Raw genomic sequence first — 11,349 nt, forward strand, 5'->3', positions numbered from 1 at the left:
CAGGATCGGCAGCAACAGGAACTGCCGGTTCCCAGGACAACAGAGCTTCAGGCTGTTGACTGAACAGGTGGAGAAAGATCTGGCTGCATTACGTTCAGCCGCCTCATTTTTGGAACGACAGGAAGCCTCTTAAGCTGAGGTGGTCCTGCAGCAAAACCATTGAGTATTCAGCTTGCTGTTGTTCCTCAGGGAAGGAGGGCTATGTATGGCCCTGGGGGAGCAGTGCTATTTCTATGTTAACATTTTTGGCTACCACCACCCATCCACTCTTTCTATCCTGCACTGAGGACCAGTTGACCTGGGTTTTTTTTTTTTTTTTTTTTTGGATTTGCTTTTTTTAAGACAAGGTTTCTCTGTGTAGCCCTGGCTGTCCTGGAACTCACTCTGTAGACCAGGCTGGCCTCGAACTCAGAAATCCACCTGCCTCTGCCTCCCAGAGTGCTGGGATTACAGGCGTGTGCCACCACCGCCTGGCTCTGGATTTTCATATAAAAAGTCTACCCTGAGGACAGACAGGTGCCACAATTAGGTTTTCCTTCTTGTGGCCTTGATCAATCAGTCTGAAAGCATTCAATAAACTTTCATCATATATTCAAGGCTGGTATCTGAGTGGTCAGTTCAAGGTTTATCCCAGGCCCCAACATTTAAGCCATGTCTCCAGCCTCATCTATTTCATACCACGATGGTCAACTTTGTAAATTAACAATGCTGTCATTTCTCAGTCCCAACTTTGAACTGATCCTTCTCAACCCAGAAAGGTAGCACTGCAAAGCACACTCCTACATTCAAATTCCTGCCACACTTGCTACTGTGTGACCCTGGGCAAGTCACCTGCCTTTCTTATGTAAATGGGACAGCAGTAAGAATTCTCATGGTGGGCTGGAGAAATGGCTCAGTGGTTAAAAGCAGACTACACTTCCAGGATTCCTGAGTTCAATTCCTAGCAACCACATGGAGGCTCACAAACACCTGTAATGGGATCAGATATTCCAGTGGTTTTTTTTTTTTTTTTTTTTTTTTTGAGACAGGGTTTCTCTGTGTAGCCCTGGCTGTCCTGGAACTCACTCTGTAGACCAGGCTGGCCTCGAACTCAGAAATCTGCCTGTCTCTGCCTCCCAAGTGCTGGGACTATGAGCCACCACTGCCCAGCTTCTCTTCTGGTGTTTCTGAAGAAGGCGACAGTGTACTCACATAAAAAAAAAAAAAAAAAAAAAAAAAAAGACTTCTCATGAACTAACAGCTGTGATCAATGGCAGGCATGATGTGCTAGTAGAGACAAGGACAGAACCAAATAGAGACTGCACATTTTTATTAACAGAAGGAACAACTACACATATCTACTCACAAGTATATTTAGGAACCTTAACACTGACAATACCCACCCCTCCCAATACCCCTCTTCTCTAGGACCCACCCCAAACTTTGGGGGGCTTCTAGCAGTTTTTACATCTGAAAACCACATGAATATGCTGTCAGGACTCTGCCTTTTATGGCCCCATCCTCCTGTCCCTGTGGGTTGTAGATGAAAATCTGCAAGAAGCTGCTCAGTCATTCAGGTTTAGATCAAAATCTCGATATAACTCCTTGGTGGTAACGCCCCGAGTCACGGCTGAAAGAAAGGAAGGATGGATCACTATCCAGAGGAGACTGTTAAAATCCAAACTAAGGCCACTGTTCTGACCACTACATACCACCTCTGGGCCCAGGTTCACACCTCACCATGTATGGCAAAGGTAATCTCTCTGCTTCTCTGTCCGAGCCTGGTCCCTGGGGCTTGTCCTGGCCACTCATACCAACCAAGCACTTCAGCATGGCCTCTATGTGACCCTGCTTCTTTTGCTGCTCTGCCTAACACACACCTATTTTCTTCTTTCCTGCCCCATCTTCAGACTTCAGTACTTTCATCTCTGTTGTGTCCTTCACAGAACTTAACACACTAGCATTTCTGTTCATCTACTGATAGTAGACACAGATAGTCTGCCCACTATCAACACTAAAACCCAACCCACATGTTTCACTATCATTTCAGCACCTCAGAGTACCCAGTACAGAGTAAATGCCTGGTAAATATCCACTGAAAAGTCAGGAAGTGATAGGACACATGCTCCAGGGCATATGACCTAGAGGTGTTGTGACTGGCCTCACTATGGAACTCAGGTTGGTCTTGAACTTACGATCCTCCTGCCTCAATCCACCACTACTTCTGGTCACATTCTTTCTTGGCTCTGATCACTTTTAGTCACTTTCATTTCCCCAGTTTCTGCTCCCTCCCCTGGGTCCCATTCCCAATGCCCTCTGCCTGCCGCCTGCCCTCTGCCTGCCGTGACCCTGGGTTCCTCTGGGCTGTGGGATCTTAGAGGCCAACAGGGATCTCTGTAACAAGTGTTAAAATGCAGGCAGGAGCTCTTAACAGGACAACTCAAATCCTCCTCCTGACTGCAGAACACCAGGGGCTGCCACTTTAAGTGCTATTGAGCTTATATAAGGCTTCTACACAGTATCTTACCCCAAACCCGCCTGACTCCCATGACAAGCTATTCTAGTCAGACAAATACACAGGCATCTGCCTTCATTCAAGACTCTGGATTTAGTTGAAGGAAGAACTAAATCCTACTGCATATTATAAAGAGCTGCCCTGGTCCTTGCTGCCACTTAAGCAAGTCAGTCATTAGAGTAGCCATGGTATCTCAATGTCTCTGCAGGCCATGAAACAGGAACCATTACTGCAATCTCACAGGTGGGTAAGTCCTGCTCAAAATCACTCCCAAGTAGGACCTGTGCTTGAGATTCTAGGGACAAAATAAAGCAAGAGCTGCATGCCTGCCTTCCTGTCACCTAGGGGAGCAGAGGCTGGGGAGAAGAGGGGATGGGGTATTCCAGGAGCAGGGTAGCTAACTAGAGTGGGACAGTGGCAAGTTAGGGGACAAGGGGTGAAATCCAAGACCCCTAGGGAGGGGAGGAGCCACCCTGCCAACCCCAGAGACTCACCCAGCTTGCCCAGCAGCATCTGTGATACGTCCTTGACGTCATTGTATTCATGGAGGAGGGAGATATGCTGCTCCAATTCAATCACACGGTAGCCCCTGGGAAGAACAGTGAAGAATCAACCATTAGGTAAGCTGGTAAGGTCCCCTGATCAAGTTGCACTGAGACATTTGTTCACTATCTAACAAATATTTCCTATAGTTCTAGTAGGTGGTAGGCCTTGGGGACAGGGATAACAGGATGGAACCTGCTTTCCTGAAGTTTGTAATGGGCAGGGGATCTGCCCATCCCCTCATTCCTAGCAAACTTGTTCCTCAAAGGAGGGATTTATGGTTACTCTGTGACCCTGGCCTTAAGTCACCAGACAGGTTCCCTTATGTGAGATCTGTATCTCTGTACAACTCAGCCTCCGTGGAGGTTAGATAAGGAGCATAAAGGGAGCCCAGGAGCTGGAAAGCCAGCTTCTCCAGGTGGTGAGACTCCATACTGAAAGGACCCATGGTAGCAAGCAGGGCCTGGAAGAAGGGACATGGCTTTCCCTTCCCACAGCTCTCTAGACTCTGGTTCTGCAAAGATACTCAGCACAACTTAGAACTTTCCTATGGCAATGTAGTATAGCTCCAGTTTTTGTTACTAGGCACTAATTATGAGTTAAGAATGTTCGTATGTGACTTGGGATCAAACCCAAGGCCTCATGAACAACAGTGAGCACTGTGCCAGAGTTCTGTTGCCCTTTGGCTTTCTTGCAATGGGATGGAACCCAGGGCTTTATGCATGAGGCAAGGACTCCACAAGTGCCTCAAAGTTATCTTGCCACACTGGGGTGGCAACAAGACTTGCTCAGAAAACTAGATGTGGTTGCCTGTGCCTGTAAGCACTCACTAAGAGGACAGGAGCATCGGTTCAATGGTATCAACTATACAGCAAATTTTAAGGCCAGTCTGGGGTCCAGGAGAGTCTTAGAAAACAAAATACTTACTCTGCTATTATCTGGGCGATCTCCTTGTCCAGCATGTCCTCCTTCTCCTTCAGTTTCTGAATGTCAGCGATCAAGAGCTCCTCGCTGATATTATCACTCTCATCAATCATGGGGAACGGCCGTTGCTGAACAGGACAGATCAGAGCCTATGAATGTCTCTATTGGTAATAGGCCCCTGCCCTCAAAATACAATTTATTTCTCAGCTTTCTTTGGAATTAGGTGTGGCCCTAAGACTGCTGGGACAGTGGAAATGTCATCAGAAGTGACAAGTGCAATTGTCTGAGGAATGTCTTTCCAGGGAGAGAACATGCCCAATGCTGGCCTTTCTCTAGTCAATAAGGTAAACGCCATCTTGGATGAGGAAGCAGCCCCTTGGAATCTGGAGCTGGTCGGGCAGTCCACGATGGCAGTTATTCGGGTTCCTCCTCCCGCCTACACACAATGCTAAGCAGCTCAGCCTGCGGTCCAACTCCAAGTCTGCAAAGTCACTGGAGTTATAAATCTCACTAGACAACAAACTCCCTAAGGCTAAATAAACTTCCATCTTTGCCTTTTTTGCCTTTGAGCTGTAAGCAGTTTTCAACCTGTGGATCACGACCCCCCCACAGGGTATCACATCAGATTTTTATAATTCATAACAGTAGCAAAAGTAGTTATGAAGTAGTATCAAGACAATTATGGTTGGGGGGGAGGGTGTCACCACAATATAAAGAACTGTATTAAAGGGTCACAACATTAGTAAGGTTGACAACCACTGGTGTAAATAAAGGCTGGCATCTAGAGCTCAGCTTATCTGCAGGAAGTGTTAGTTCAACTCTCTTGCAAGAAAACACACAGGAAGCCGTGGTTCCTGTTCTTAGGCCTCTGGCTTGTAATCACTCTCTTAATTATGAGTGAGTACTGTCTGCCAGTATTGGCAGGAGCCCCAGGAAAGACATCCAGCCAGGCCCCAGTATTCAGAAGAGAAGGGCAGGCCTGAAGGTGGCTCAGCTGGTTAGATTACTTGTCATCCTGACAACCTTGAGTTTGATCCTCAGAACCCTGGCAGAGAGGACCAACTCCTCACAATTGTTGAGTGTGAGAGCTGGTCCTATCCTGCAAAGGCACAACAGAAAAGCAGGCCCTGGGCAGTAAAATAGAGCTGACCCTGGCAGGCATGGGCGTGGGTGAGCCAGCCCCAAGGTTGAGAGAGCCTCAGCTCCTTATCTGCTACAGCATTGGGTTAGCTGCTGGACACAGTGCTGCAGAGCTCCCCCTGGTGGTAAGGATGTGGGAAAGTTGGCAGACTGACTAGCTCAGAGACCCAGATCCAGAGCTTTAAGTTGGTCTATCCAACTATCTACCCCAACAATGACCTGCTGGAGCACATGAAGGGCTAGTCCTGCGGCCCTAAACTACAGGATCTCCATGATGCCAGGCACCAAGAGGATATCCACCAGGAGTTGGAGCAGTGAGGATCCAGTATTGATATGACAGAGTAGCAGAAGCCTTGAAACACACCAATGACTCATTGTAAGGAACATTTGCAAGCAAGGAAATGAAGACGGAAAGGATATGCTGTGGTACATGCTGTGACACACTACAGCTTCCACAAGGATATTTATTTCCTTTTTCTCTTGAAGGGGAGTTTGCAAGGGCAGAGGGCAGGTATGAGACTAGAATGAATGATGTGAAATTCACAAAGAATAAAAATATTGTACACACACACAAAGTACATTAAAAATATTGTTTCAAGCCGGGTGGTAGTGGTGCATGCCTGTAATCCCAGCACTTGGGAGGCAGAGGCAGGCGGATTTCTGAGTTTGAGGGCAGCCTGATCTACAGAGTGAGTTCCAGGACAGCCAGGGGTACACAGAGAAACCCTGTCTCAAAAAAAAAAAAAAAAAAAGTTACAAAAGGGTCAGGCTAGAGGGCTCAGCAGGTAAGAGTATCTATAGCCAAACCTAACAGCTGAGTTCCCCTGGAGCCCACATGGTGGAATCAACAACCCCTTCAAGTTCCCATGTACATTAACACAGAGCAGTGCTTCTCAACCTTCCCGATGCTACAACCCTTTAATTCAGTACCTCATGTTGTGCTGACCTCCCAACCACAGAATTCACTGAAACTTCCTAACTGTAACTTTGTTACTGTTATGAATCATAACTATCTGATATCAGGATATAGGATGTGCCACCCCTGTGAAAGGGGTGTCCTATCCACAAAGGGGTCGTGAAGCACTGCCATTCATTGTACTTCCTGCCCCAAAGTACCTGTAATCTTACTTTTTTATTTTGCAAAAAATAAAAAGGTCTCACTATGTAGCTCTGGCTGGCCTTTATTTAAATTACTATACAGACCAGGGGGACCTCTAACCCAAAGATACATCTGTCTCTGCCTGTAGAGTGCTAGGATTAAAGGATGTGCCACAATGCCTAGCAGCAACACACACACACAGCTAGAGTGATGGTTCAGCAGTTAAGAGCACTTGCTGCTCTGGCAGAGGAGTTGGTTTAGTTCCTAGTTACCCACGTGGGGTTCACACCCACTTGTAATGCCACTTGCCGGGGGTTACACTTTGACTTTTAGGCACCAGGCATGCAAATGGTGTGGGCATGTGCACAAGAGTGCCCCACCCCCATGTAAGCAAAACCACTCAGGTACCTAAATTAAAACCCTTTTTTATGTTATTGAATATCTATTTTTACTATGCGTTTCAGGGGTGTGTGCATAGGAGTGAAGATGTCTGTGGAGGCCAGAGGCATTATAGCTCCCTGAAGCTAGAGCTCTGGGAGGTTGTGAGCCACCTGCTACGGGTGCTGGAAAGTGAGCTCAGGTCTTCTACAGAACACACTCTTGTTTTTTTTCCGAGACAGGATTTCTCTGTGTAGCCCTGGCTGTCCTGGAACTCACTCTGTGGACCAGGTCTCAAACTCAGAAATCCACCTGTCTCTGCCTCTCAAGTGCTGGGATTAAAGGCCTGCGTCACCACTGCCAGGCTCAGAGCATACTCTTAACCGTATCCAGGGTCTTTTCCACTCACTGTTTACCGCAGTTTCTGAGGCAGGGCCTCTCTGAACCTGGAGCTCACTGATCTGGCTAGACAGCTGGCCAGCAGGACCTGGGGGTTGTTGTCTCAACATTAATGCTGGGATTATAGGTATATTTGGGTTTCTGCATCCAGTTTTTACACAGGCTTGAGTGAATTTACGTGGGTCCGTTCGTGGCAAGCACTTTTCCCACAGAGCTCTTTCTACCCTGGTGTCTCACCTCACTTCCCACCTGACACGGGGCTCAGTTCACTTCTATGTTCACCACTGTTATCTCGGTAAATCCCAAGCAAATAAGGATTTTGTGTTTGTCCATTGCTGACAGAGCAGTGCCTAGGACAGTAGTTGGGAACAGGAGACAATAGTCATCAAATTAAAGATCCAACAACTAATTTTAAGTCTAATAAAAAAGCTCTGAACAGCGTGTTAAGGAAGTGTCTAGAATAAGTAGAGGGTAAAGCTCCCAGACAAGCTAAGCTTCAAAGGGTGAGTGGGTGCTGGCTGGGCCGGCAGGAAGGAAGCACGCGAGCCTGAAACGCTCTTCTTGGCAGCTGCTCCTCAGCAGATCTCAATCCTTAGCTTTGGGAAAAAAAAGAAGAAGAAGAGAGAAGGAGAAGAGAGAAGGAGGAGGAGAAGAAAGAATGAAAGAAAGAAAGGGAGGGAGGGAGGAAGGAAAAGAAAAAAAGGAATTTCAGCACAAGCCTCTGTGAGGAAAGCAGAAAACTTGGGGTTTACTATCATGCTTTCTTACCAGATGTAAGGAGTTACTAAAGGCAGCCGAGACACACCCAGGTGAGGGAGGGAGTTTCCGAAGGAGACTTGAATTTGTATTTTTTTTTTTCTGATTTTAGATAGGCTCTTACCTGGCTGTCTTTGAACTCACTATGCAGACCAGGTTAGTTTCAAACTCACCTGCTCCTGCCTCGGCCTCCCAAGATCACCTGGTATTAAGAGCAAGTGCCACCCCTGCTGACTAGGGTTCATGTCTAAATGACAGTCACATAGACTTCTGGAGTCAAAGGTTTGCCAAGCCACTTTAACGTAATTACAAGGTTCCTGACCACCTGCCTGACAGGTTTAAAATGAATTAGAACCCTCAGTCTCAAGGACGCAGAAAATCAGGTTATTATTCTCACTGTAAACAAAGCCTTATGAGATTCCTAGAAAACTCCTGGGCGAGGAGTGAGGCTCAAATGGCAGTCTGACCTTAAGTCTGGCCCATTGCTACCTTAACAATTCCTATTCAAAAATACTTCCCCCTAAGCCAGGCGTGGTGGCGCACGCCTGTAATCCCAGCACTTGGGAGGCAGAGGCAGGTGGATTTCTGAGTTCGAGGCCAGCCTGGTCTACAAAGTGAGTTCCAGGACAGCCAGGACTACACAGGGACTACACTGTAGTTTTGGTCTCGAAAATACCAAAAAAAAAAAAAAAAAAAAAAAAAAAAGGAGGAAGAAGAAAGAAGGAGGAAAGAGGAGGAGGAGGAGGAGGAGGGGGAAGAGGAGGGGGAGGAGGGGGGGAGGGGGGAGGGGGGAGGGAGAGGGGGGAGGGGGGAGGGGGAGGGGGGAGGGGGAAGGGGGAGGAGGAGGAGGAGGAGGAGAAGAAGAAGAAGAAAAAGAAAAAGAAGAAACAGAACCAATTGAGCTGGTGCCAAATCTAACAGCCTGGGTTCAATCCCTGGATTCCACTGTAGAAGAATCACTCTCTAAAGCCGTTCTTTGACTTCCATATGTACTCTGTGACCTTCCAGTGCACACAAATACTAAGTACATTTTAAAATATAATTCTAAATTATTTTAATTCCCTGGGGTTGGAGAGATGGCTCAGTGGTTAAGAGCACTGACTGCTCTTCCAGAGGTCCTGAGTTCAATTCCCAGCAACTACATGGTGGTTCACAACCATCTGTAATGAGATCCAATGCCCTCTTCCGGTGTGTCTGAAGACAGCTGCAGCTGCAGTGTACTCATATACATAAAATAAGTTAAAAAAAAAAAAAGAGCCAAGGCCTTTAATCTCAGTACTGGGGGGCTGAGGCAAGCACAACTGAGTTCAAGTACAGTCTTGACTTAATAAAACAAAGTAATAGTGAGGATCAGAGTCTGGTTGAAGGGGACGGAGGCACCATGTCTCAGGCCAGGTGGCAAAAAGAAGCCCAAGAGGCAGGCCAAGGAGATGGACGAGGAAGATAAGAAGGCTTTCAAGCAGAAACAGGAGGAACAGAAGAAACTCCAGGAGCTAAAGGCCAAGGCCTTGGGGAAGGCCCCTGGCCACAGGTGGAATTAAGAAATCTGGCAAAAAGTAAGCTGTTCCTCACATCTGAGGTGATGGTGACCCTCCTCTTCCATTCCTACTTAAACATCTGGATTCCCTGCCATAAATAACATCTTTGCCACTACAGCTAGAATAAAGTGTTATCCTGTAATCTGTCCAACATCTGGATTCCCTGTCATACTATCTTTGCCACCCAATAGCTAGAATGAAGTGTTATCCTGGAGCCTGTTGTTGTACATTGTGATAGTTTTGTATAAGAACAAAACAATGAATAAAGTGAATGCAGAAAAGTAATAGTAATTTTAAAAAGAAACTGTTTTTATGTTGGCATCATCCGCAGCAAGCATTGTGCTGGGATCCCTGATTCTAAAATCAAGGTGCTATCTTTGTTTTCACAAGATAGGGTTTCTGTCCTTTGTCTGCCCGTCTGCCTCGTGTACTGGGATTAAAACCTTGCACCACCACTGTCTTCCTCAACGTGCTCTGTTTTCTCCCTGAGTCTCCATAATTTATCCTGCTCGCTAGCATTTGAGTTGCTACGGCAGGAGGATGAAGAGTATTCAACTAGTGTGGGCTACATAGTGAAAGCAGGAAAGGGCATCCTTGAATACGGGCTGAGTTTGGGACCAGCCTACCTCCATCTTAGGCTTAAAAGCTATCTTACAGTAAACACAATCTAGACTCACTCCTCTTTATGATTAAGCCTCTGATTCTCAAGAACTGGGCTCTGCTCACCTTAACTACAAAAGGTTCTGCGTGGCCTGTCCCAGGAATGGCAAGCGTATCTTCCTTCCAAAAAGTTGTTTATAACCATTTGGAAACCTCCTACCCCTGAACTCTAAAAGCCTTGACATCCTCACATTCCGAGGCAGATCTCTTGAGCCCCGCCTTAGGGGCTGTGTGCACAAATTAAGAAGCAATTAAGCAACTGTTTGCTTTAATTGATTTGGCCATTATGATTTGGTTGGTGGTCTCCCTCCTCCCATCTTTGGGATTAACAACTGTCTCTAGTTGTTATACTCAAGGGAGTATTAAAAAACAAACTAGTAAAAAAGAGCGAATCATGATTTCATCAAAAAGAGTACTTTTAAAACCCATCTTTTGGGGATGGGGAGTCAAGAATTTTGAGTTTTGGGGGTGCCCCCCCAAAAAAGTGAAGCGTAGGAGTGGTCAGCAGAAAGATGGACAGATTCCTTGATTGGGAAACCATGCAGGACTGGTGGCAGGCTGGGTTAGGGGACAAAGCTGAGCGCAAGAGCGGATGGAGAAACGTAGGCGGGTAGGAGATGGAGGGCAGGACCCCATGTCTGAGAATGGAAAAGGAAGGCGTGAAACTGCCAAGGGCGGCGGAAGGCTTCCGAAGAGGGAGGCGATGGCGGGGTGCCGGGATGCAGACGGAGGGTAGGGTAGGGTGGGGTGGGGTTGGGTTGGGGGTGGGGCTGACATACTCACCGGTGATCGGTAGCCCCCATGGTAAAGCCGGCTGAATTCTGGCTCACCTCTGGGGAGGAACCCGAGAAAGGGCTGATGAGGACGAGGTTACCGAGGGGGCGCGGGAGCGGCGGCGGCTGGGTCGGGATGAGCTACCGGGATGGGGCAGGGGGGCTCTGAGGTGCGCGCGCATCGTGGGAAACGGGTTATGGAGAGGCCTGGTGAAGGGAGTCTGGGGGGGAGGGGAGGCGAGAGGAGTCGGGAAAGGGCTGCGAAATAAAGCGCGACGCGCTCCTCACCCACCTCCTGAACCCTAAGGTCCGGGGCACCCGGAGCGGGGTGGGCTTAAGATCTGAAGGGTCCAGGGTTGGGGTTAAACGGCTGCTTCAGGGAACTAGAAATCGACGACGACGGAGACCACCAGCCGCCTCACGTCCAGCTGCGCGCGCACCAAGCTAAAGCAGTTCCGCCCCTCCCTCCGATAGGCCGCTGTGAGGGGTCATGGCTGCGCGCGCAGCTCTCCGTCGTTAACTCCACCTGTCGACCCCGGCCTCGCGGCAGCGTGGCCACGCCTCCCTGTCATTCATCGTTCTCATCAACCAATGGGCTTGGAGTAGCTCACGCTGGGTTTCCCGAGCGTCCAAGTGGCGCTCTGC

At 48.0% G+C, this 11,349-nt stretch overlaps 1 protein-coding gene across 2 annotated transcripts; it reads right to left on the reverse strand.

Moving 5' to 3' along the window:
• Positions 1-1,292: 1,292 nt before the first annotated feature.
• On the reverse strand, positions 1,293-11,162 carry Swi5 (SWI5 homologous recombination repair protein). Of its 2 annotated transcripts, XM_052182170.1 has the most exons (5): positions 10,997-11,161; positions 10,715-10,763; positions 3,965-4,089; positions 2,989-3,083; positions 1,293-1,609 (listed from the first exon to the last, which is right to left on the reverse strand). In XM_052182170.1, exons 3-5 carry the CDS (start codon positions 4,072-4,074, stop codon positions 1,545-1,547), a joined length of 270 nt encoding a protein of 89 aa, XP_052038130.1. In that variant the 5' UTR covers positions 4,075-4,089; positions 10,715-10,763; positions 10,997-11,161; the 3' UTR covers positions 1,293-1,544. The 2 variants fall into 2 exon arrangements, with proteins under 2 accessions (XP_052038130.1, XP_052038131.1); XM_052182171.1 differs by lacking the exon at positions 10,715-10,763 and having other exon boundaries at positions 10,997-11,162.
• Between the last annotated feature and the right edge of the window lie 187 nt (positions 11,163-11,349).

This window comes from Apodemus sylvaticus, chromosome 5, assembly GCF_947179515.1.
Source record: "Apodemus sylvaticus chromosome 5, mApoSyl1.1, whole genome shotgun sequence".
NCBI lineage: Eukaryota > Metazoa > Chordata > Mammalia > Rodentia > Muridae > Apodemus > Apodemus sylvaticus.

Bases quoted from the DNA above. Each gene is read 5' to 3' on its own strand.
- Swi5 (XM_052182171.1), bottom strand. From the start codon at position 4,074: ATGATTGATGAGAGTGATAATATCAGCGAGGAGCTCTTGATCGCTGAC. The intron at 3,084-3,964 runs GTAAGTATTTTG...TGTTCTTCCCAG, and splicing joins ATCGCCCAGATAATAGCAGA to GGGCTACCGTGTGATTGAAT. The intron at 1,610-2,988 runs GTGAGTCTCTGG...CCTTTCTTTCAG, and splicing joins GATGCTGCTGGGCAAGCTGG to CCGTGACTCGGGGCGTTACC.